This window comes from Sinocyclocheilus rhinocerous, unplaced genomic scaffold, assembly GCF_001515625.1.
Source record: "Sinocyclocheilus rhinocerous isolate Xijiao unplaced genomic scaffold, SAMN03320098_v1.1 scaffold68, whole genome shotgun sequence".
Classification (NCBI taxonomy): Eukaryota; Metazoa; Chordata; class Actinopteri; order Cypriniformes; family Cyprinidae; genus Sinocyclocheilus; species Sinocyclocheilus rhinocerous.
The window spans coordinates 949351-972257 of NW_015666487.1; the positions used below are offsets into that span (position 1 = coordinate 949351).

General features: G+C 36.6%; 2 protein-coding genes across 3 annotated transcripts in view; one reads left to right on the forward strand and one right to left on the reverse strand.

Annotated features, from left to right (window-relative positions):
- The window catches only part of LOC107732427 (serine/threonine-protein kinase pdik1l-B-like), a 5158-nt gene extending 1845 nt beyond the window's left edge, over positions 1-3313 (forward strand). For both annotated transcript variants that reach the window (XM_016543760.1, XM_016543761.1), the window contains exons 3-4: positions 703-928; positions 1778-3313. In XM_016543760.1, coding sequence (XP_016399246.1) covers positions 703-928; positions 1778-2010 — 459 coding nt within the window. In that variant the 3' untranslated portion in view covers positions 2011-3313. The remainder of the gene's footprint in view (positions 1-702; positions 929-1777) is intronic.
- Positions 3314-3626: 313 nt separating this feature from the next.
- Positions 3627-22663, reverse strand: LOC107732362 (elongator complex protein 3-like). Its single transcript, XM_016543657.1, has 12 exons — positions 22483-22663; positions 20597-20696; positions 20371-20509; positions 20196-20262; positions 15402-15582; positions 14813-14939; positions 8409-8602; positions 7787-7877; positions 7639-7704; positions 7320-7547; positions 5520-5601; positions 3627-4771 (listed from the first exon to the last, which is right to left on the reverse strand). The coding sequence occupies exons 1-12, from the start codon at positions 22502-22504 to the stop codon at positions 4695-4697; spliced, it is 1374 nt and encodes a 457-aa protein (XP_016399143.1). The 5' UTR covers positions 22505-22663; the 3' UTR covers positions 3627-4694.
- Between the last annotated feature and the right edge of the window lie 244 nt (positions 22664-22907).

Here is a 22907-nt window from a genome sequence, read left to right on the forward strand (position 1 = left end):
TTTTTGTATAATCACGAAACGTGCCAGAACATTTGAGCCTATTCTGTTAATCAATACAAATACTAGCAAAACAATCACCTTACAGATAAAGTATGAAATGGATTGTCTTAAAATCCATTCTTCTAAAGTTTCAAATAATGAGTTTTTACGTTTCATTGCATGTAGAGACAATCAATGTAGTGTGCTTTGTAGTGACAGATGAATTGTGCTCTAAATGTGTACCAGTCAAATATTAGGCATAGCACAAAGTTGCCCTGGGCTTATCTAGAATTATAGTTATCTCTAGTTGTTAAAATAAATGCTTTTGTAGTTTCCAAAATTTTCCAATGCAAGTATATTTGGGGCTTTACTGCATTAAAAAATACATACGTTTTGTCAATAATATTTGACTAGATTTAAATTTTTTAAATTAAAAAAATTTTTTTTTTTTTTAAGAAAATGAATAGCCTGAGTCCCTTGTTCAGTGAAACTGTCCTATGCAGTGAAGAAATGATTTGAATATATATGAATGGTTTTGTAGATATAATATTTTAATTTGAAATGTTATATTATTTTAATATTATTAAATATTTAACTAAATACATTTAATCGTTATTAAGTTAATATAAATGTAAAAAAAAAAAAAAATTTATTTCACTCCCCAGATCTAAAAGGTGGTTCTAGTTATTAAAACCATGTTAACTTCTTCCTTATGTCTTACAGGTGGCAGACTTTGGCCTCAGTAAGATGGTGGACAATCCTACAGATGGTGTCCAGAGTAGACTGGCTCTTTCCTCTACCTGCGGCTCAGACTTCTATATGGCTCCAGAAGTTTGGGCAGGTCGTAGTTATACAGCCCAGGCTGACATCTTCTCTCTGGGTGTGCTTTTCTGGGCTGTGCTGGAGAGAATCACTTTCCTAGAGGATGGCACCAATCAAGAACAACTGGGTTAGTTGGGAGGGGGGTACTTTGGCTCATTTAGCAGTACCCATTTAATGTTTTTAATGTTTTTGTCTTTGTTATTTAATCAATCTAGATCCATGATGCATGTATTGTTATGATTAAAATGAAATGGAACTTGTATATGCGGTAAATGAGGTCTTATGATGGGTTGGAAGATTAATATAAAACCCACCATTGTCACTGTCACAGCTATTACACAAAAATAGGAATAAAATTAGGAACAGGAATAGAACATTGACAATTTTCAGAGCCTCACTTCACTAGCATTCGCAGACAGGTGGCTATTTCAGTTTCTCCTCTTACTGGTTACCTCATCCAGACCAATTTAGACCGCTGTGAAAGCTTTGTTGTTGAGCATTTGACATAGTACTCCATTATCTTAATGCGTAATAGCTGAGATAAACTAAAGTGGTCTGAGGATGCAGGTTTTGGATGGAGTGCATAAGCTATTCAGGCAGTCATCAGTAATTGCTCGAACCCAGCGACTTTCTACGCTGCTAGCAGGCGTACAGAAAGGTCAGATGTCGCAGCTTATTTATATAAGGGCAATTAACATCCTCCCACCCATTAACCTCTCTGTGTGGTGGGTTTGCCTTGAAGTTTTGTGAATAATGAGTTTGTGCCAGGCATGTGCTTTGAAGAAATGCACTGGATTGTTTTTATTGCCGCTTTTTAGTGTTGTTGAACTATAATGAATGGTGCAAATTCAAATGCACCAATTGGGAGATCAAAGGAAACTCCTCAGACAGGAATGAATGAAGGACCTGTTTCACAAAGTGCTTGAAAATTGATTAAGCATAACATCTGTTTCCTGTTTATTCTGTGGTGTTCTAGGTGCATATGTAATGCGAGGCCGCTGGCTCATCCCATTAGGTGAGGCTCTGTGTCAGAATCCCGACCTGCAGTTGATCATCCCTATGAGGGCACGACGCACTCCGCCACTGCCGCCACCTCCAAACCCTGCTATGTGCGAGCTGCTGATGGACATGCTAGATTCTGACCCTGACATCCGGCCCACGGCAGACCAGCTGGAGAAGAGGGTCCGGCGTGCCATAGAGGTCCACTGATCTCAGAGCAACATGCTAACAACCAGTCTCCTTTATACACTGAAAAACTGAAAAAAAAAAGTTGAAATTGAGATTTATAGATTTGTTATTTGCCTGGAATTTTCATTAAGTGCCGTGTGTCTGTTACTGTGTGATGCTTTGAATTGTTCTATAATTTCAATATAATTAGTATATAGGGCTGCATGATATACATACAAATATCACAAATTAATAAATTGCTATATGCATTTCATGACTTGCGATAATGGAATGATTTTAATACTTCTAAAAGTTCGCACACTTAAAGCATTATCATACTGCCTTCTTCAATATCGTGCAGCCCTATTAGTGTAACTAAGCTTTTGCTCTATTTTGTGGTGATGTCAATGTAATTTTAGGTATTTATTGAGAAGTCAACTAAAGAACAATATAAAATAAGTGAAACAATACAGTATTGTGTGGAAAAACACATTTTCCCAGTCCAAACTTCCTTTATCTGTAGAATTTGTAACACAGCTTTCATGCTTATGAGGATAGCCAGTCATAATCAGTTATAGTTGTGTTGTCAGACGCAGCAAGACACGAGAAACTGAGCATTCAGAATGGTCACACCACAAATCGCCACCTTGAAGCGACAGTGTAATTATAGAAAGTCAAAATGACTGAAACCTTTGAAGTTTCATAGCTGGTGGCGCATGTTCAATATCTAGATTGAGGGGAAATAATTTTGTTTCCCGTAATGTGTATCTGTGAAAAATGGCACAAGTATCAATCATTCAGATCGACTGTTTTCCACTGACAGGACTGTCATGGTTTCTGTGGCTTTAGTGGCCAGTCTTGTAGATGGTTTTGTCTTTACAGGATGCTTCAGATGGTTTTCTGGTTGGGGAAAGTGCTCCATCTTCCACAGGAAATTAAAGTCCCCCTTTGTGATGGATATAAATGATATTTGGCTCAATTTGTGTTCAATACTTCGCAGGTCTAGAAAATGAAAAACGTCTGTAACAGTAAATCAGCGGACTTTTTTTTAACAGATCTCTGTGATCAAGACAAAGAGCAGTTAACTTCAGTGTTGAGTTGATGAAGGCCAATAATAATGCCAAAGTTGAATATTAATGACTTTCGAGAGTGTTCAAGGGTTTCGAAACCTTACAGCCTCACCGGCAATAACATAAAGCGTCTGAGAATCCTTCTAAGTGGATCTCATCTGTGACATTTCCATCTCTAGAGACACTTTGCCCTTTTCCTCACGCTTCGCTGGTTTGCAAATGAAACGCTGCGATGGCTCATCTTGACCTCGGTGGCGAATTATGCACATTATCTAAACACAGCACTCGTTCATTCTCTGAGGTCATCATCTCGGCTACATCAGTATTAATCCTGCATTGGTAAGACTTTACTTTAGAGGAATAATGACAGTTATGAGCCAGTGTAATCAGCGAAATCTGTTATGGGTTTGTCTAGTTAAAACTTACTGAGATTTAGTGAAAGCTGCTGATTGGTGTGTAGGATGACACATTGATGTTCACTGTTCATCGTTTTAACGGTGAGGTTATTAAGCCATTAAAGTCCTAACAAAAGATCTGTGCCAGGAAATTACGAGATCAACCATTGTTAAATCATCACTTTATTGTGGGGTGGTGGCAAAACAACATCTTGCCATTTATTGGAGGCCATTTCTCTGATGACAAACCTCTTACAAGTGTGATCTGACTGAGCTTAGCTTTAAAGGGTGGTCGGTCATCATTCGCCTGACACCTTGACTCACAGACAGAGATAGCGATATAATCTGTTATTGCGATGTCAAATGAAGCAGTAAAAACCCATCAGCGGACATATCATGAGGTCTCCTGCGGAGGAGAGCTCTCACCACGCCGCACATTTCTCAGAAATTGGTGGTGTGGTGACAGACACTAAAACGCAGCGGAGTAGTTCCAGTGAACTTTTCATTCTGTCAAAAATAGAAGCAATTGAATTTCAATCATTTTGGCGACAGTTTTTCATATCTGAAAGAGAGAGTGCTGCGGATGATTTCTTACCCATTAATTCCTTTGAATGTTCAGTGATGGCTGTATTATGTCTATTCGACTCCATCCAAACCGTATGCCTTTGTGCCAACATGCGATTTATGACAATGTACAATCATGTGAAAATTACTGAAATCCTGGATAAATATCTTTTATTAACAATAAAAAAAAAAAGACCAGATGAACTCTTTTCATGCACAGCCAAGAAAACATACTTGTTAACAACAGGAAAAATGGTGGATTAATCAAATGTGCCAAGCAGCAAGCATAAATTATTTTCCCCTCACAAATCCACATGAAAAATATGCACTTTTATAACGGGATAACTCAAAGCCGCTGCAGTTTTTTTCCTCCATTATGTCCAATGTTGTCAGTAGAAACCAAAAATAATAAGTGTTATCCCAGAGAAGTAAATGCACTGGCAAGTATACTAAGGCCAAGGGAGAATGGTGTATGTTTCTAACAAGCACTGATACTTGCATCTTGGTCTTTATAAGAGAACTACAGAATACACTCTTTGGCTGGCATGTAACAGAATAGTGCAGTCTGCTTTGTGCTGACCACACACACGCTCTCTGTAGTCCTCATGCCCAGTCCAATTATAGGTGGGGTGTAAAGATCCCCTTAAAGTCAGTGTCCTGCATGTCAGACGATATTCTCCAGGGATTCCTCTCTGCTTCAGTAAAGGTTTTTCACCATATACGGCCCCTCCAGTTCATAACCCATTTTTCTGTAGTAATTCCTTGTTCCAACACCTGAACCCAAAAAAAAAAAATAAAACATGACCAAAAATTCAAATTTACAGTAGATAAGAATCTTTCTTTCAATAATGCATGCTCTAATGGAGGCACCCTGGGGTATGTTATTTGGACCAAAAACATGCAAATTTGAGAAAATGACAATTCATCAAAAGTTCAACATTAAAAATAAGAAATGATTTTTGAGCACCAGATCAGCATATTAGAATGATTTCTGAAGAATCATGTGACACTGAAGACTGGAGGAATAGCTGCTAAGAATATAGCTTTGCCATCACAGGACCAATTTTTTTTTTAATATTAAAATAGAAAACAGTTATTTTAAATTGTTATATCAATATATATCTTGGTATTAATGAATTTGCTCTGATTGAAGGAAAAATAATATCACCCTTTTTAGTCATTTGAGAGGAACCATCATTTCAGCCAAGGTTGCCATACCGATTCAAAATACTTAAAGCAAGAAAACCCCACTGTATTTCCAATACATTCTACAGTTGTTGTTTTGCTTTCTTTGTCAGACATGCGAGTACAAAAGTTATCACGCACTCGCATTAAAGCATCAGAGCCGGAATAATATGAATACAGATTTTAATTTATTTTCCAATTGCTGTTATCTCCATCCTGCAGCTGATTTGGCGAGGTGCATGTCAAAATTTCGTATTCATTCTTTTCTAGCGAGGGCAAGAGAAGAATCAACAAAATTAATGCGCCATTCCGTTAATGCTGAGAATATTTTTGATACCTGAGATAACAGCCAATTTGCTCGAGCCGTGCTCATCCCTGGCTATCCTCTTGGCCTCCTCCATCAACATCATCCCAAAACCCTACAAATGCACACGAGGAGAAAAAGAACATTAGAATGTGCAGTCAGTGAAACTATGTAAAATACATGAAAAAGCCTGAAAAAAGACAAAAGCCTTAAATAAAAATGAAATATTAAAATGTACACATTTATCCCCATGCAAGAGGAGTAGTTTTACAATTTAACCATTATTAATGACAAATCATTAGGGGTGTAACGATACACGTATTCGTATTGAACCGTTCGGTACGAGGCTTTCGGTTCGGTACGCATTACAAACCGAACGATTTGTTGGAGTAATCCCATTACATTTGGGAAAAAAAGAGCTTAAAGTGTGTGAAATATAATGTACTCCAGGTTGTGACGGTGAGGTAGTTCGTTAGAGTTTTCTGTCTTTTCCTCGCTTTTATTCGCTTTTAAGTAGTTTGTAAATGCTTGTGCGCATTTTACTTTCACTTTCGAACTAGCGGCATTTCGGCGTCAATTGATTGAATTGACAACAACAAAATAGTACGACAAACTTACTTACATTAAACATAGAATGTTTAATTTATTAACAAAACGAATACAAATACACCATGCTATAGGCCTAATATAAAATAACAAATAACTTACACATAGTTTAAATATAAAACACTGAAAACCGGCCGCACCGTTCTCAAGCCCGCCCGCCTCCACTCACTCTAGCCGCCGGCCGTTCATCACTCGCTCACTCTAGCCCGCCATGTGTTTCGTTGTGAAAGCGAAACTACTTTGTTTGGCCTTCCAAAAGAGGACACGACTAGAAATCAGTGGTTAAGTTGTATTTACAACACTGTTCCAGAACACTTCAACCCAAATATTCATTTGTTACAAATACACCATGCTATAGGCCTAATATAAAATAACAAATAACTTACACAAAGTTTAAATATAAAACACTGAAAATCAGCAAACACGGTGGAACCAAATAAATAAGAAACGAATGTTAAATAAGTTTCCAAAATCATCTTAGATAAACGGCAAAAGTCAAAAGGCCTTCCAAAGTAAAAAAATCAAGGAAATTTGTCTGGCATTTCTTTGTTTTTGCTGTATTGAAAACATACCGAACCGTGACACCCCTGTGTCGTATCAAAGTCCTTTTAAAGGGGTCATATGATGCGATTTAAATTTTTCCTTTCTCTTTGGAGTGTTACAAGCTCTTGGTGCATAAAGAAGATCTGTAAAGTTGCAAAGACTAAAGTCTCAAATCCAAAGAGATATTCTTTACAAATCTGACAATAATGTTGTTACTTCTGCTCAAATAGCGATTGGCTCTTTCATTCAGAAGGCGGGGCTTCCTGCGATTGAGCGGCCATATTGAGCGTTGCATTTTTCACCATTCAAAACTATACGAATGACATGTCTTGGGTATTCTATAATCTTTGGTCGTATCGAACCGAACCGTTAATTTTGTGAACCGTTACACCCCTACAAATCATGTGTTCATCATTTTTCCAAGTGACAGTAAAGTTACTTTGCCGTGTTTTACTGGCAGAAATAAGGTGTCTACCTGATGCTGAAACTTGCTGGGGTCTCGGCTGCTGACAGGGACCACGCTTCCGCATGACATGTCTTGGGTATTCTATAATCTTTGGTCGTATCGAACCGAACCGTGAATTTTGTGAACCGTTACACCCCTACAAATCATGTGTTCATCATTTTTCCAAGTGACAGTAAAGTTACTTTGCCGTGTTTTACTGGCAGAAATAAGGTGTCTACCTGATGCTGAAACTTGCTGGGGTCTCGGCTGCTGACAGGGACCACGCTTCCGTAGACATGCAGCTCCCGAACAATGGAAACGCCACCCTTCAACTCAGGCCGGAAGGACTGTGGTGAGCAGCGACGAAGACGCAGGAGACCAATTACAATGTCCTGCTCGGGGTCCTCATAAGACAGGAAGGTCTCCCAGCCTCCATTAGCCACATAGTCTCTGCGGATCAGCTCTACCTACAAGAAGCACAGAAATTATTTTCAGTCGCTAACTCTACACACTTTAACAACAAGTTTCTGCTAATTGGTTACACAGAACATGAAATACCTGATATGGTCGAACTTTGTGATGAATCTCTTGTATGCCCACTTCTCTGGTTCGTACATCTCTACACTGTAGGGATCAACGGCAGTTTGTACTTAATGGCCTTGAATTCATACATCAAACAAACTAAATGATTGATAATTAAGGTTACCTCAGTGCCCATGTCTTTCATTCTGGCCAATGCCAGCTCTCTCAGATTGCCATGTTCCACCCCAGAGCTCACCAATGGCATTGGGATATCCCTGAAAGAGGCCAGAGATCATCAGCTTAGCAAAACTAAATGTTGGTCACATTAGAATGAATATAAGGCAACAGGTAATGCTTCTGTTTTGGGTAAATAATTAATTAGGGATGCATGATACATTGGTACCATATTGGTTATTCATATTAGAGTTTTTTTTTTATTTACTAGTATCATTTGATATTGGATATTTAATTGTTAATGCACATTTTTTCTATTTTTACATTCAAATTACCATAATTTAATGCTTAATTAAAGTTAATGTTTCAAAACACCAATAATCTATACTAATAAATGTAATCTTTAATAAATAATAAATGTAATATTTGACATATCTCATAATAAATACATAATTTTTTTTATACTGTACATTATAATGTTTTGATGCATAAACTCACTTATTTTACTTAGTTTTTAGTATTTTATTTAAAATTTATTATTATACAAAATAGCATAGATTTTTATAGAGATTTCATAGAGCTTTTCCTCCATGTTTGTGAGGTCAATTTGTGATGTTTAGATACTGCCTTACCTCTGTACACGATACACACGAGTCCATGGTGGGACCAGCGCTAGAATTCGTGCTACTAGATCCACTAAGGCACTGGGGGAGTAGCTCTTATAGCGGCCCGTTTTCCACAGCTCATACAATCCAGTGCCTCGAATCACCAGTGTAGGGTAAAGTTTGAGCCCGTCTGGTCTGAATGCAGGATTCTCAAAAAACTCCTGGTGACAGAGACAAGAGTTTTAGCAGAGCAGTGCAAACATGAGACTTACTTCTAGAACCAGTAATGAGTACATGAGTTTGTTATTGCAACACTGATAAAAACATTAAAATCATTTTCAATTAAATCTTTTTGGGGTAATTTTTTTTTCCGTTAAATATTTCATTGACATTATAAAACGAAAATATTTATGATATATTGGCATAATATCAGCCATAAGTCACCATGCACTCTAATTTTTGGGATTTGCCATTGAAAAACCCATATCGGTTGACCACTCATAATAAAGACTTCACTTACGTTATTATAAAAGTATAACAGCAAAAATTTACAAATATATCTTTTATGAATATATTTACCAGTTATCTTTTTCCAAACTTGTTACTAAAGAAACCTTAAACTGAATCTTAAACTGACTTTGTACTTGGAAAGTAACATCATTCACGTTCAAGAATTGGTAAACTGCTAAATGAAGTCTCATGACCTCCATCACTGATCTTGCTTACATCTTCTACTTAACGCATAATTATGAGGGAATCTGTTTTACCCTTGTCACTTTGAAAAGCTCAGGGGTCACGGAGCACACTCAGAAACGTAACCATTACAATCAAAGAGACAATGTCAGTGGACATTTAATTGGTACTGTCCTGCTTCCTGACACACAAGTGAATCATCGAACTGGACACTGGTGCGTTTAAACTCTAAATAGCACAAACAAACAAAAATAGTTGCCTTTAACAGACAAATTGAAATTACGGATTATTTGAGTCACGACTAGCTATGCGCTTTGAGCTTCTCCTTACTCTAAGAGTCAAATTAAGTCTTTGTGTGATATATTTACGCTGAGTGTTATTTTTTATGTAGGGAGGGGGGAGCCTGCAAACAGTCTGATAAGTGAGCAGTGAGAGTCGGACGAGTCAGTAATGGGATTCCATTATCACTGAGCCACGCTCCTTTCCACCGCACACTCGTCCTGAGATAGCGCCGACAGGTTCCCGTCTCGAAAAGTGGGGGGAGGCGTGACGGAGAGCGAGCGAGCAAATACGGAAGAGGGAGGGAAAGAGGAGAGCACGAGCATCACAGAAAGCAGGTTAGGTGAGATAAACCGGCCGAGTGCTGCTGGTGGGTGACACAGGTGAGGTTGTGTGGGCACACGGTGGCAGAGGAGAAGAGCTGATAGCGGTGGGGTCAGAGTCTACCTTCCACAGCCATTAATCTCCCTCTCTCCTGCTCTGACACACTGCCTTCTAATGGCTCTCTATCACAGAGATATCACAACAGGTGTGTGAGAGACGAATTAATATACACTCAAACATACACGCAGACGCCAACGCCAACCTGCTAACCTGCATTCTATCTCTACATCCTCTACTGCACCTCTTTCTTTCTCTGTGGGTCTCTGGAATTGTCAGTCAGCTGTCAACAAAGCAGACTTCATTTCGGCTTTTTCTTTACAATCCACACTCAGCATCTTGGGCTTGACTGAGACCTGGATTTGTTATGCTCTACTTTAACCTCTTGTCTAGACAATATTTGTCCTCTCTCCTCCAGGCCAGCACGGGCTGCTCCTTCTAACCCCTGATTATCCGATGTTCTTCGTGAGCATCCTATCCGGAATGCTGAATCCCTGACAATTTTCAAGCAACAGCTGAAAACTCATCTCTTTAAACGCTACTTGACTTCATCTTAAAAAAAAAAAAAATAAATAAATTATTTCTCTTCATTTATTCCTTCCCTTTTCTAGCTTGTACTTATTTGAACAATGCCTAAAACTTGGTATTTCAAGCACTTCCTGTGTCTGTTTGCCTCTTTAAGAAGAATCGCTTTATGTATTTCCCAATTGTAAGTCGCTTTGGATAAAAGCGTCGGCAAAATGACTAAATGTAAATGTACATATGCGTGAAATGGATTCCAATAAAGCGCTGATGGAATTAATAGGCAGAATGGTAAAGCAATGAGCCGATTATCGTCAAAACTATGTTTTGAGTAGGTGCTTTTCACTGTAATTAAAAAAGCAACAGCATAGTCAGGAATATGAAGTGGAAAACAAAATGGCAGGCACTTTGTTCTGACGAACACACTGAATATTATATTGCAAGTGAGTTTGCTAGGATGTGGTCATGCTGACTCATATCTACAGATAGAAAAGAAGAGGTGCCTTGCCTTGTGCTTAACTGCAGAGAGTACAAAATGCAAATAACACTAATTTAATAACATGGTTAAATATCATCTTTAGCAAATATCAACATGAAAGTACATTTTTATACTGCACATTATAATGGGATGCTTAAATTATTTTAGTTTTTATTGTTTTATTTTTAATTTATTTAGACAAAATTGTATACAACTTTAATATTTATCGGTTAATGACTATAACAGGAAAATAACTGATTGTGTTAGGCAGAATTTAAATATCGGTCATTTATCACTTAACAGCCATAACATGATGATTAATCATTTTATCTGTGTTAGAATAATATTGGAAATTTATCGTTTAACCACCATAACATGATATTAATTAATCATCAGTAGCCAGAATTTTAATATCGGTAATTTAACGATTAATGTCCAACATAAAAATAACTAACCATCTTATTAGCATCAGGCAGAATTTTAATATTCGTAACTTTTCGGTTATTGGCCATAACATGAAAATAATTAACCATCTTATTGGTAATGGCCAGAATTGTAACATCGACCATTTATCGGTTAACGACCATAACATGATAATAATTAATTGTATCAGCAAGAACTTTAATATTGGTGCATCCCTATCCTAAAGTCACATTAAAAATGTCATGTCAGGGCAAAGATTGTGCACAAATAATTGTTGAGCACAATCCTAAACCCTTTATTGGCAACTTTCCTGAACTTTGATAAAAAAGTTTATTTCACTATTAAGAGCTCTTGTAAAAGAATCACACTGGTTACATTTTATTTAATCAGAATTGCCTCCAATAAACACTGGCTAACATTAAAGGGGCCAAAAAAGTCACAAAAGTGTAAAAAAGGGAATATTTTAAAATACACTGTTTGTACCTTTAGCCTCTAATTGCAATATTACAATTACAAATTGTGCAAATAAAGAGTAAAAAGGTATTGCTGTCCAAATATTTTGGAGCTGGCTGTTGATTGCAGCAGTGTGGAGGCAGTAAGAGCCTCCCAGGGGGAAATGAGGTAGGTGTAATGTGGGCTTGGTACAACAATGTCAAAATCGAAGCGAAGACTTTTAGCTTTAGATACACATGCCTTCCGAGACTCTAGAGACTGGATGATTGCAATAAAAAGTTAATGGTTCTCTTCTACAGTTAAGTGGCATTTATTAGACTGTTAATGCAAAATATTATTTATATAACTGCACTCAGTTAATCATGATGTTTCTTATGCAACATTAACGTCATTCACTTCATTCTAGGCTCTTCTGTTCTCCTAATGGGAAATAATCACCCGCTTTAAAATCGCTAAACTCCCGAGATCGTGCACTGACAGTGTTCGCTTAAGACATCAAAGAAACCTGTTGGCACCTGGATTGCTCCCGGTTGGTGTTTAATACAGTCTTTCAGAGAGAAGCACTTTGAATGGGTTCCAGAGCGCAGTCACTGATTGGATCTCCATGCTTCGGTAATGAAACCCACCATAATGAATGCTCTATTCACTTCACATAATGAAGCCCCTGATAATGCGAACCAATGCGTCACAGCTGGACACTGACAGAGGCCATAAAAGAGCAGCCTGCCATGGCACATCACTCCCCACTTCATTTACATTCACCCATCATTCCTGCTATGTAACAATTAGCTACTGCACCCGATAAAAGTGGATTTCTCCTCGGGATAAAAATGTTAGTCTGTTCCTGTACTGTACATCTCATGTGTACAACCACTTTTGCCTCTCTGCATTGTAACCTAGGGCTGTGTGATATGGGAAACGATTTCATTTTGCTATTTATTGTTTATTCAAACTTTTCTAAAGGAGCGATATATGATTTCTCATTTCTTGTCCTATTACCTCTGGGAAGCCTGCTTGATGACGACTATGGCTCAGTAGTTTCTGATACTTTGAGTGTCAAAGTTAATAGAGCACCCGAAAGTAATATGGAAATTTTGGATATCCCAACAGCCATTTCACAGAAATGTTGATTAATTGAAGTCGTTTAGTTGATGAAAATTACATTTTGAAAACCACCTGCGTAGCCTGTGAGGTATACAGAGATAAACCTTTGCATTTAAATAACCCTCTGCAGTTGTCTGTCTCTCAGCTCCTCAGTTCATTTACATTAAAAGAACTTACATAATAAACAGTTGTAAGTTTGAGGACCTTAAATTGCAAAGCACTACTTCCCATAATCCTCTTGAAGCTTATGCTTGAGGCTTATTTGAAGTAATCCAAACATGATTATTCAGGTAGCACTTTTGAAAGTGTTTTAGAATGAAAATTGTGTCATAATTTCCTCACCTACATGACTTACTTTATTCAAGCAAACACCAAAGGAAACATTTGGCAGAATTTTAAACACGGTCTTTCCAAAAATCGCAAAAAAAACCCAACAACAACAACAACACTCTCCACTGAAAATCTCATCTGTGTATATTCAAATTTGGCATGGTTAATACACAAAAAAACAGTGATGTTTGACATCACTGACATCAAAGCTGCCGTGACATGTCTCTTTGCGCCATTTTTATATATACACTACCATTAAAAAAGTTTGGAGTTGGTAGGATTTTTTTTTTTTTAAAGATATTTTATCCTCTCCAATGCTGCATTTATTGGACCAAAAATACAGTAAAAACTATAATATTGTAAAATATTACAATTTAAAATAACTGTTGCCTAGTTGCCTAAAACTGTTACATGATCTTTCAGAAATCATTCTAATATGCTGATTTGGGCAAAAAGAAACATTTGTTATTATCAATGTTGAAAACCATTGTGCTGCTTAATATTATTATTAATATTGGAAACCGTGATACTTTTTTTCAGGGTTCTTTGATGAAGAGAAAAATAGATTTTTTTAGTAACATCATAAATATCTTTACTATCACTTTTGTATCATCAATTTAAAGGTGACATATCATGTAAAATCTGACTTTTCCAGGTTTTAAGTGCTATAATCAGGTCCCCGGAGCTTAATCTGTAAGTTTCCACCGACGGCGCCGTCATTTTGATTTCGCAAGCGACAATGGTGTACCAGCTCTAATGCCATGGCGAAAGTTTGAGCAAAATATGCTAACTGTTCTGTCTTTGAAGCCGCTTTCTGTCTGTGTGCTTCGGATGTGTGCACTCAGAAAACTTAGAAAAGTTTAAACTCATATGGTTTAAAACGCATGTTTTCAGCGCGATAAACATGATAATCAGAACCAAAACAGATGTTTTTAGCAGGTACGAGCTGTAATGGCACAGCTCTATTCTGGAAAAGGGGCGGGGAGCAGCAGCTCATTTGCATTTGAAGAGAAAGGCTCGAAAAACATCTGTTTCTGCTTCCACTCAAAATAGGCATTTTCAAAATAATATAATAAATGATCTGTGGGGTATTTTGAGCTGAAACTTCACAGACACATTCTGGGGACACCTGAGACTTATATTACATATTGTAAAAAGGGGCATAATATGTCTCCTTTAATGCATTCTTTAAAAAAAGTATTATTATTTTTTCATACTAACCCTATGCTTTTGAACGGTAGTGTATATGAATGTAAATGACAACTAAACACCCCACAAAAGAAAGTCATACAGGTTTAGAACAGCATGAAGAAAAAGGTTGTAAGAGGACAGAATGTTCATTCTTAGGTGAACTATTGATATATTGTACACCAAACTATTTTGACCAATAAAACTAATATTACCAAAATATAAAATGACTCCATGATTGCGCTCATGCTTAAAGGGGTCATATGATGTGATTTCAAGTTTTCCTTTCTCTTTGGAGTGTTACAAGTTGATTGTGCATAGATAAGATCCCTGAAGTTGCAAAGACTAAAGTCTCAAAACCAAAGAGATATTCTTTATCAAAGTTAAGTATTTGAAAAATAATGTGTTTTTTGAACATTAAAGCATGTCAACATATTCTGTTACACCAAATACACAAAATAATGATCTTTAAAAAAGCATCATATGACCCCTTTAATCATTTTGCCATTTTCACATTGTGTTTGGTGGCAGATTTTATAGGTGAATGCAGTAGAATTATACTGATCCATGAAGTACTTACTATAAACTGCTCCACATCTCTTTCCATACCGACATTGGGTAAGTCTGGCATCATGTGGGCTACAACTTTAAAACCAGCATCCTTAGCAAGATGGAAAGATTCACACACAGCCCGAACGGTATGTCCTCTGGAAAAAGTTAGTGAGTTCAGTAAGTACATTTAGTTCATAGTACATAAGTTCAATATAACCATGCCCAAGATACATGCAGTTACTAAAGAAATATAATCCTTAGTTTTGTAAGACAAAATATAAATGACCAAAACAAATTTTAAATGGTCATAAGGCTGTAACAAGGTCATTTAAATTCAGCACAGCACTTACAACTACACCAAAGAGTATAAGTATAGAGTAATTAGCATAGTTGCTAAGTCTACTAATCCCTCGAAATGATTCCTAAATGACACATAATCAAGTGAGTAAACTACAATTACCAACATGAGCTAAAATCTGTTGGAACAAAATGGCTAGCTGGAAGTCTTAACACTGATGTTACACTAATAGCATCCCAGGATCAAGTTTATCCAAATACTAAACACTCATCTTCTAGTCTGTGGCACGTCCCTTATTATAAAAGTAACAAACTCTGACCTGTTGGTATCACGAGCAACATCCTCATAAACACTCTGTACACCAATCTCTAGTCTGGTGCAACCGTAGGCCAGCATGTCACTCAAGTGTCTCTTCAGACAATAGTCAGGTCTGGTCTCAATCGTGATGCCGACACATTTGCTGTTACTGCGTTCAGAGTATCTGGGGAAAAGAATATCAGCTCAGAAATTCTGATACTTTTTTATATATGCATGTATCCATTCTTTTTTTTTAAAGAAATTAATAGGGACACATTAAATTGTTCAAAAGTGACAGTAAAGACATTAAAAATGCTACAAAAGATTTCAATTTCAAATAAATGCTGTTCTTTTAAATGTTCTTTTCATCAAAGAATCCTGAAGAAAATGTATCATTTCCACAAAAACATTAAGCAGGATCTGTTTTCAGCATTGATAATAAGAAGAAATGTTTCTTGAGCACTAAATAATTTCTGAAGGATCATGTGACAGAAAACTGGAGTAATTGGAAACTGGAGCTGGAAAAATTCAGCTTTGCCATCATAGTAATAAATTAAATTTTAATATATATAAAATAGAAAATATTTATTTTAAATTGTAATACTATTTCACAATATTACTTGTTTTACTGTATTTTGATCCAAAAAAGCAGCCTTGTTGAGACATTTCAAAACCATAAACAAAATCGTACTGACCCTGAGAGAGAGAGTGTGTGTGTGTGTGTGTGTACACACTCTCTCTCTATATACATATATATGTATGTATGTGTGTGTGTAATGTATGATTGATCAACAAAACGAACAAAACAAACAAACAAAAAAACTCTTTTAAAATGGCTTTTTTGTTTTTTGAATTTTTACATTGAACCAAATGAAAAATCTTCCTATTACAGTTTCTGATGATAATATGAAAACTATTTTCCAACTGAACTGGTTTCAATTGGCCAACTGTATTGGTTTGCATCAATTTAATAATAATTCTGAAATGCATGGTTTTTGGCTTCCTGACATGCCTGACATTGTTCTGTTATGTTAATGGACATTTAATAGCCCAAAAACTCTTTCTGTCCATTTAGCTCCTGGTTCTATCCCCAGATTTCAGACAATGTACCGGTAGTTATAAAACCAACAGAGCATTTCTCATTTCTTCGCTTTATTTCTCTCTCCCTCACACACTCACACACACACATCCTCTGCTGAGATAAGCAATGGGCCTGAAATCGAACTGTTGTCTCCCCCATCTCTGGCTGATTAGCCGCCGGAACAATTATGGCAATCGTGTCATCTTAACAAACCCGCTGATAAGCTGTGGTGTGCCAACAATCCTGTGGACCTCTGCCTACGTGCAGACACACACACACTCTCTCTCTTATCAAGAAAAACTAAATAACACAAAAAACACAGTAATAAACTAACAGCGCCCTGCAGTGGCAGTCTATCCACATCTTGCAATCATCCCTTTTGCCTTTCATTCTAACTTCAAAACGCTAGCTTTCCTCAGGGAGCTGATGTCATCAGGGTGGCCAGTCACCACTTGTTCAAAACTGACGCAAAGGCTTTTTGAAAAGATATCGAATCTTATCAAACATAAAAAGATATAATTTTTTCAGTTTTGCTGGTGAAGTTAGTTGCACAGAAATCACATACGTCACCTTTATACATATTTAGACAGACTTAGACTAATGTTCAAAGTGAAAAGAAGGCTTTTATTTGCTTGGTTAGCCATAAATGTGCAAGTTAATGTCGGCTAAACTGTTAAATTACATATCAGGAGATGTGACTAATAACACTCTTTATCTTGTCATCATCATTTAAGCAAAGAGCCCAAATGCCACATTCTGTCTTATTGTTCTGTGACTAGGCAGAAAGCAGAGCCAGTGCAGCTGCTCTGATAGTGGAAGACTGGTCCAAAAGCCTCCCAATACGGCCACACTACCAAATTTGCTCACCAGGAGGTTTTTGGCACTGTGCTTTAACTGATCCAAGGCCTGCATTTGTTCATTTTGCTTATACGGACTTATATTATCCAACAACAAAAACACTGGTCCCAAGTCAGAGCTTATTAACTAGTGATTTTCCCCAGACACACATAAGACAACACAGCTGCTCCATCCCCTATGCTTTTATCTAACTCTCTAATTCCTGCACTTATTGACTGATCTTGGACTAGTTGTGTAATGGGTTGAAGACAAGTACATTTATGTGTAATTACTTCTGAAGAGTAGGCATTCATGATATACTAGTCACATCAGTCTTTGGTCAATATTAAAGTTTTTTTATCTATATTGGTTGATATTGTATATATCAGCCGATATTGGATATTTATCACCCTATTTTTACATTTGGACTACCTTTGTCATCATCATGAAATGCTCACTAATAATTTATTAACACTGTTAAATGCACCCATTTGTAATCAAGAAATATTATATTTCTGATTTATATTATTTTTATTAATTGTTTTTTTTTTTTATGTACACAGAGTTATAGAAAGTATTTCACCACATTTTGTACTGTGTATAATTGTGTATGGCCAGTAAAATTTAAATATATTATAATTTTGTGGTGCCTAAATTTTACATTTCAATTTAAAACGAAAAGAAAAAAAAAACTTAATTTCAAGCAACATTTGATGATTGATAATTATTACAAAGACAACCAACATTATGCCACAAAGAATTTTGTCTTTCCTTGGGTACCCACATATTCTATTTCATATTTGTTATTTTTTAGATAAATCTATTTCAGATTTTTTTTTTTATGTTTTATGATTTGATCTTTTGTGGGGGGTTTTTTGTTTGTTTTTTATCCACCTTATTTTCCCTGTAAGAGCGGGCTTACAGGATTTACCATTTGTACATTTTATGGGACTGGCTTCCGGTGTCAATCACTTCCAGCTATTTTTAGCTGTAAAAAACAGCTTGTTTTTCTGCTTGATATAGCAAACTGGTGTGTCTTACCATATTATTTTAATGTATTATCTTAATTATGAACACACTGGTTTGTAGTGCAAACAGTTTTATTTTTCAGTTTTCGTTATTTCCCTACTGTGGCTAATGAACCAGAAATCTCACACATTCACAGAAAACGGCTTATTTGAAGTTGTTGCTGTGATGTTATTGTGTTGAAAAACAAGGTGGATTATGTACACAGAATTATAAATAGAATTCCATTCACTGCATGTCGTACTCCCCATGGTTGTGTGTGACCAGTAAAATTGAAGTGATGCCTAAATTCACTTAGCCTACTACTTTTAGTTTTTGGTGTTGAATTTTTAATTTACTTAAAATAGCAGAGAATTTTTTATATATGTTTTAGGGATGTCCCGAGCCGATCTCAAGGATCGGGATCGGGATCGGGGCCAATCAAGCAATTTTTTAACTGATCGTTATCAGCTCTCCTGAGCCCGATCCTTATTTTATGTCACTTGTCATGCCGGTTTTGTGCAGCAGGAGACGGTATGCACCTTTAAGTGGGTTTGCCAACAGCCATTAAAAGGAAAAGAAGATGCTGAAATGTGCGTTTGTGACACGTGAGAAAAAGTGAGGTCTGTTCTAGTGCGTTATAGACGTTAGAGCTTCCGTGTTCAGTATATTTCAAGCGCACTTTTGTAACGATCACTCATTCATTTTATCTGCCATCTGAGATGTCGTTGTTATAACTAATATGTTTTAACACACACACACATATGCGCTTGTCTTTGTAAGAAATAGTTAGGCTATTTCAGTTATGTATCATCAAATGTTGCTTGAAATTAAGTTTTCATTCATATATATATTTATACAGTATATATATATATAAGTTGTGCTAAAAATTATTCATACCCTTGGTTAATATGATCAAAGAAGGCTGTGAAAATAAATCTGCATTGTTATCCACTTGATCTTTCATTCAAAAAAAATAAATAAATCTAACCTTTAATTAAAGTTTTAAAAAAAAGTGAAAGTGGGGGAAAATAACATTACGAAATAAATATTTTTCTCTAATACAGTAAGAGGACGTTTGTCTATATCGTCCTAATGGTGAGGAGGAGAGTTTGAGTGGCCAAAGACTCCAAGGATCACAGCTGGAGAACTGCAGAAAATAGTTGAGTCTTGGGGTCAGAAAGCCTCAAAAAAACAATTTTAAAAAATGTTGTTTGGGAGGGTTTCAAGAAAAAACTAGAAAAGAAAACGCTCTCATCCAAAAACAAACTCCAGCATATTTATTTGCTAGACACGACTGGAACTTTAAACGGGTTTGGTGCACACAGGGATAAAAAAGTACTCCATGTGTACAATGATATATACTGCTGGATGTTTAATGTTGTGGGCCTATTTTTCTGCCGGAGATCCTGCTATCTTGTTCAGATAGATGGCATAATGGATTCTATAAAATACCAGTGGATAAAAAAAAAAGGGTCGGGGGTACGCTATTGTTCAAAAGGTTAGGGATTGGTCCAAATTTTTTGAAAGAAATCTCTTATGTTCATAGTATACAGTAAAAATACAGTAAAACAGAAATACTGTGAAATATTATTACAATTATTTACAATCTCTATTTCAATACATTTACATGCACAGTACATTTCAATACAAATGTAATTTATTTATGATAGCAAAGCTCCAGTTTTCAGTGTCACATGATCCTTCAGAACTCATTCTAATATGCTGATATACTTAAGAATTTGTTAATATTATCAGTGGTGAAAACAGTTGTGTTGATTAATGTTTGTGAAAACTCTGATAAAAAAAAAGAAGAATCTTACCGACCCCAAATATTTGAACGGTAGTGTACCAGAAATACAAGGGCACATTATTTCAGTCATACTCACACACAGATGTTGCCTGTAAAACTGATGTGTGGGCAGCGATGAGGCTTACACATCACAGCGACAACTGCAATCTACAAAGAAATATTAAATCAAACTCTGTGCTGCAGTTTCATTTCTACATTATGATATCTTTACACCACCCTAATACAAATTGCAAAGGGCCAACATGCCATCCTTACCCCACTGGCAGTCCGAATGGGTTTGGCTTTCAGTTTGGGCACCAAGGCTCTTCTGTAGTGAGGTGGCACTGCAGCAATGATGTCCACTAGCCGTGGCTGTGCAGAGAGACCATATTTGGCTGATGTCTTTGTCTTGACTCTATAAAAACATTAGCTGTCTTAGTTTACCGTTATCCAATGAGAAAACAGTTCCAATTGCGTTTCTGAAACTTAAAAATGCACTGACTTGTTAAGGTTAATATCTTTTCCCTGTTCGTGGGCCTCAACCAACTGCTTGATGACATCTGCAATTGTCATCATCATCAGTTCCGCACGGCTCAAGTCACCTGAGGTGGACACAGAAAGTTAAGCAGACAGATAATGTTAGACAAACACCAACCTCTATGCAGGTTCCAGACACCTGTCAATGCTGTTAAAGACTAGTTAAAGGACACAACTAGGGTGACCATACGTCCTCTTTTCCCCGGACATGTCCTATTTTTGTACCTACAAAAATGCGTCCGGCCGGGATTTCTTAATCGCTCAAAATGTCTGGGATTCGGCTGTTTTCTTTATCCCGCTCCCGCTGAATCTCTGACCATTGCTGCATGCTCCCGCAATTTTCGTGTCCACTCCTTTAAACATTCTAATATTATGTACTCTGTGTATAGGGAGCACATCTTACAAGATCAGATATTTGTCAATGAACTCACGATCTGTTGAGCTGCAAATACTCAAGCATGGTCTTTTCAGTCATCTCTCCTTATTCTCGACCTGGGATCAATAAAATCTGACTTCTGCAGCTCTTGATTACCAAGTCCGCGGTTTTTTCCACAGAATTGGGCCGCTTTTAAACTGTTGCCATGGGTTGATTTTCCCAAGTGGGTTAAAGGTTTGAAATACTGCATAAATTACATTTGACTGAAATGCTTGTATTAAAACATTTTGCATTCTACCTATGATTAAACTTTCATGGATTTTACATTAGGTTAACTGTTTCCTCCTGGTGGAATGACCTGCCCAACTCAATCCAAGCAGCTGAGTCCTTAATATTTTCAAGAAACGGCTTCTCTTTCATCTTCATTTGACCCTCTAACTCTTGCACTCTCTATTCTAATGCTAATTCTAATTTTATCTGCTGGTTTCATTTTAAATTAAAAAACTTGACCCTCTAACATTTGCAGTCTCTATTCTATTTCTATTCTAACTACTTGTTAGTAACTTTTATTTATAAAGAAAAAAGAGCCTCTATCACTAGCATTCTCTTTTCTTTCTACTTATTTTCTTTTTATTTATTATAAATAATGACCTTCTAACACTAGCATTATCTCTTCTTTTTCCGTTCTATTGACTTTTTGTTTTATTTTTTATTTCAAAATTACCCTCTAACACTAGCATTCCCTATTCTTTTTCTATTCTTTCTACTTGTTTTCTTTTTATTTATTATAAAAACAAAATAAGCAAACAAACAAAAAAAAACTTGTTATACCGTTCGGCGAAGCCCCGCCCCTATCCCCGCCCCCTAATGTCGTCTTTTTGTAAAACTAAAATATGGTCACCCTAGACCAGGGCTGTCCAAAATCTGTCCTAGTTTAGCTCCAACCCTAATTAAACACACATGAACCAGCTAATCAAGCTCTTACTAGGCATAGAAACTTCCAGTCAGGTGTGTTGAGGCAAGTTGGAGCTAAACTCTGCAGGACACCGGCCCTCCAGGACCGAGTTTGGACAGCCCTGCCCTAGACAGAACTAGTTACTCGGGCTGATTGTTACAACTTTTTATCATAAACTTTACGTCTGACCCAAAATGCAAATATATTCCAAAGATATCCTGACAGATACTTGTGTTGTACTTTTGAAATAGTAAGAAAACATTAGTAGCTAGCTACCTTCCAAATTAATGCTTCTTTAACAAAACATATCCAAAAAAAAGTATTCTTTCACATGACTTTGTTAACTTTGTCACATTGCCATTTTAACAGTGACGAACATTTACGAAACTGCTTGTGTTGAAAAATAAGATATAACATTTCCTTACATGTGATGTTAAGCATATAAGTCTTAGTATATAGACAACATGCTTTCAACAGCTAACAGAAAACGTTCTGCTTAAACTTAGCAGTGAATACTTACTCTTCTTTTTCGGCTTTCCCATTTTGGAAACAAGTTACAAATAATCCAGAACTCGTATACGATATACACTCAAATTTGCAGTTATTTATTTCCTTAAACTACGGATTAAAATGTCAATATCAGTGAACATGCTACACTCTTCCGTAAAGCGATTGCGTGTGTCGTAAAGCAACACATGTAAGTACAGTTGTCGTAAAGCTGTCACGCACTTTGCCACAGCAGCTCTGCAGTACACCGGAGGACCTCTAGTGTTCAGACAGACAATATCTGTGGTAGAGACATTTTGTCTCATAGGGCTATTGTCTAATACAAATCCCTCATACTAAGTGATATAGAAATTATATTGTAAGAAAAATAGCATTAGAGATTGTTATGAGCGCCATAAAAGGGCTATTGTAACAATATCGTGAATGTTTCAAAGTTGC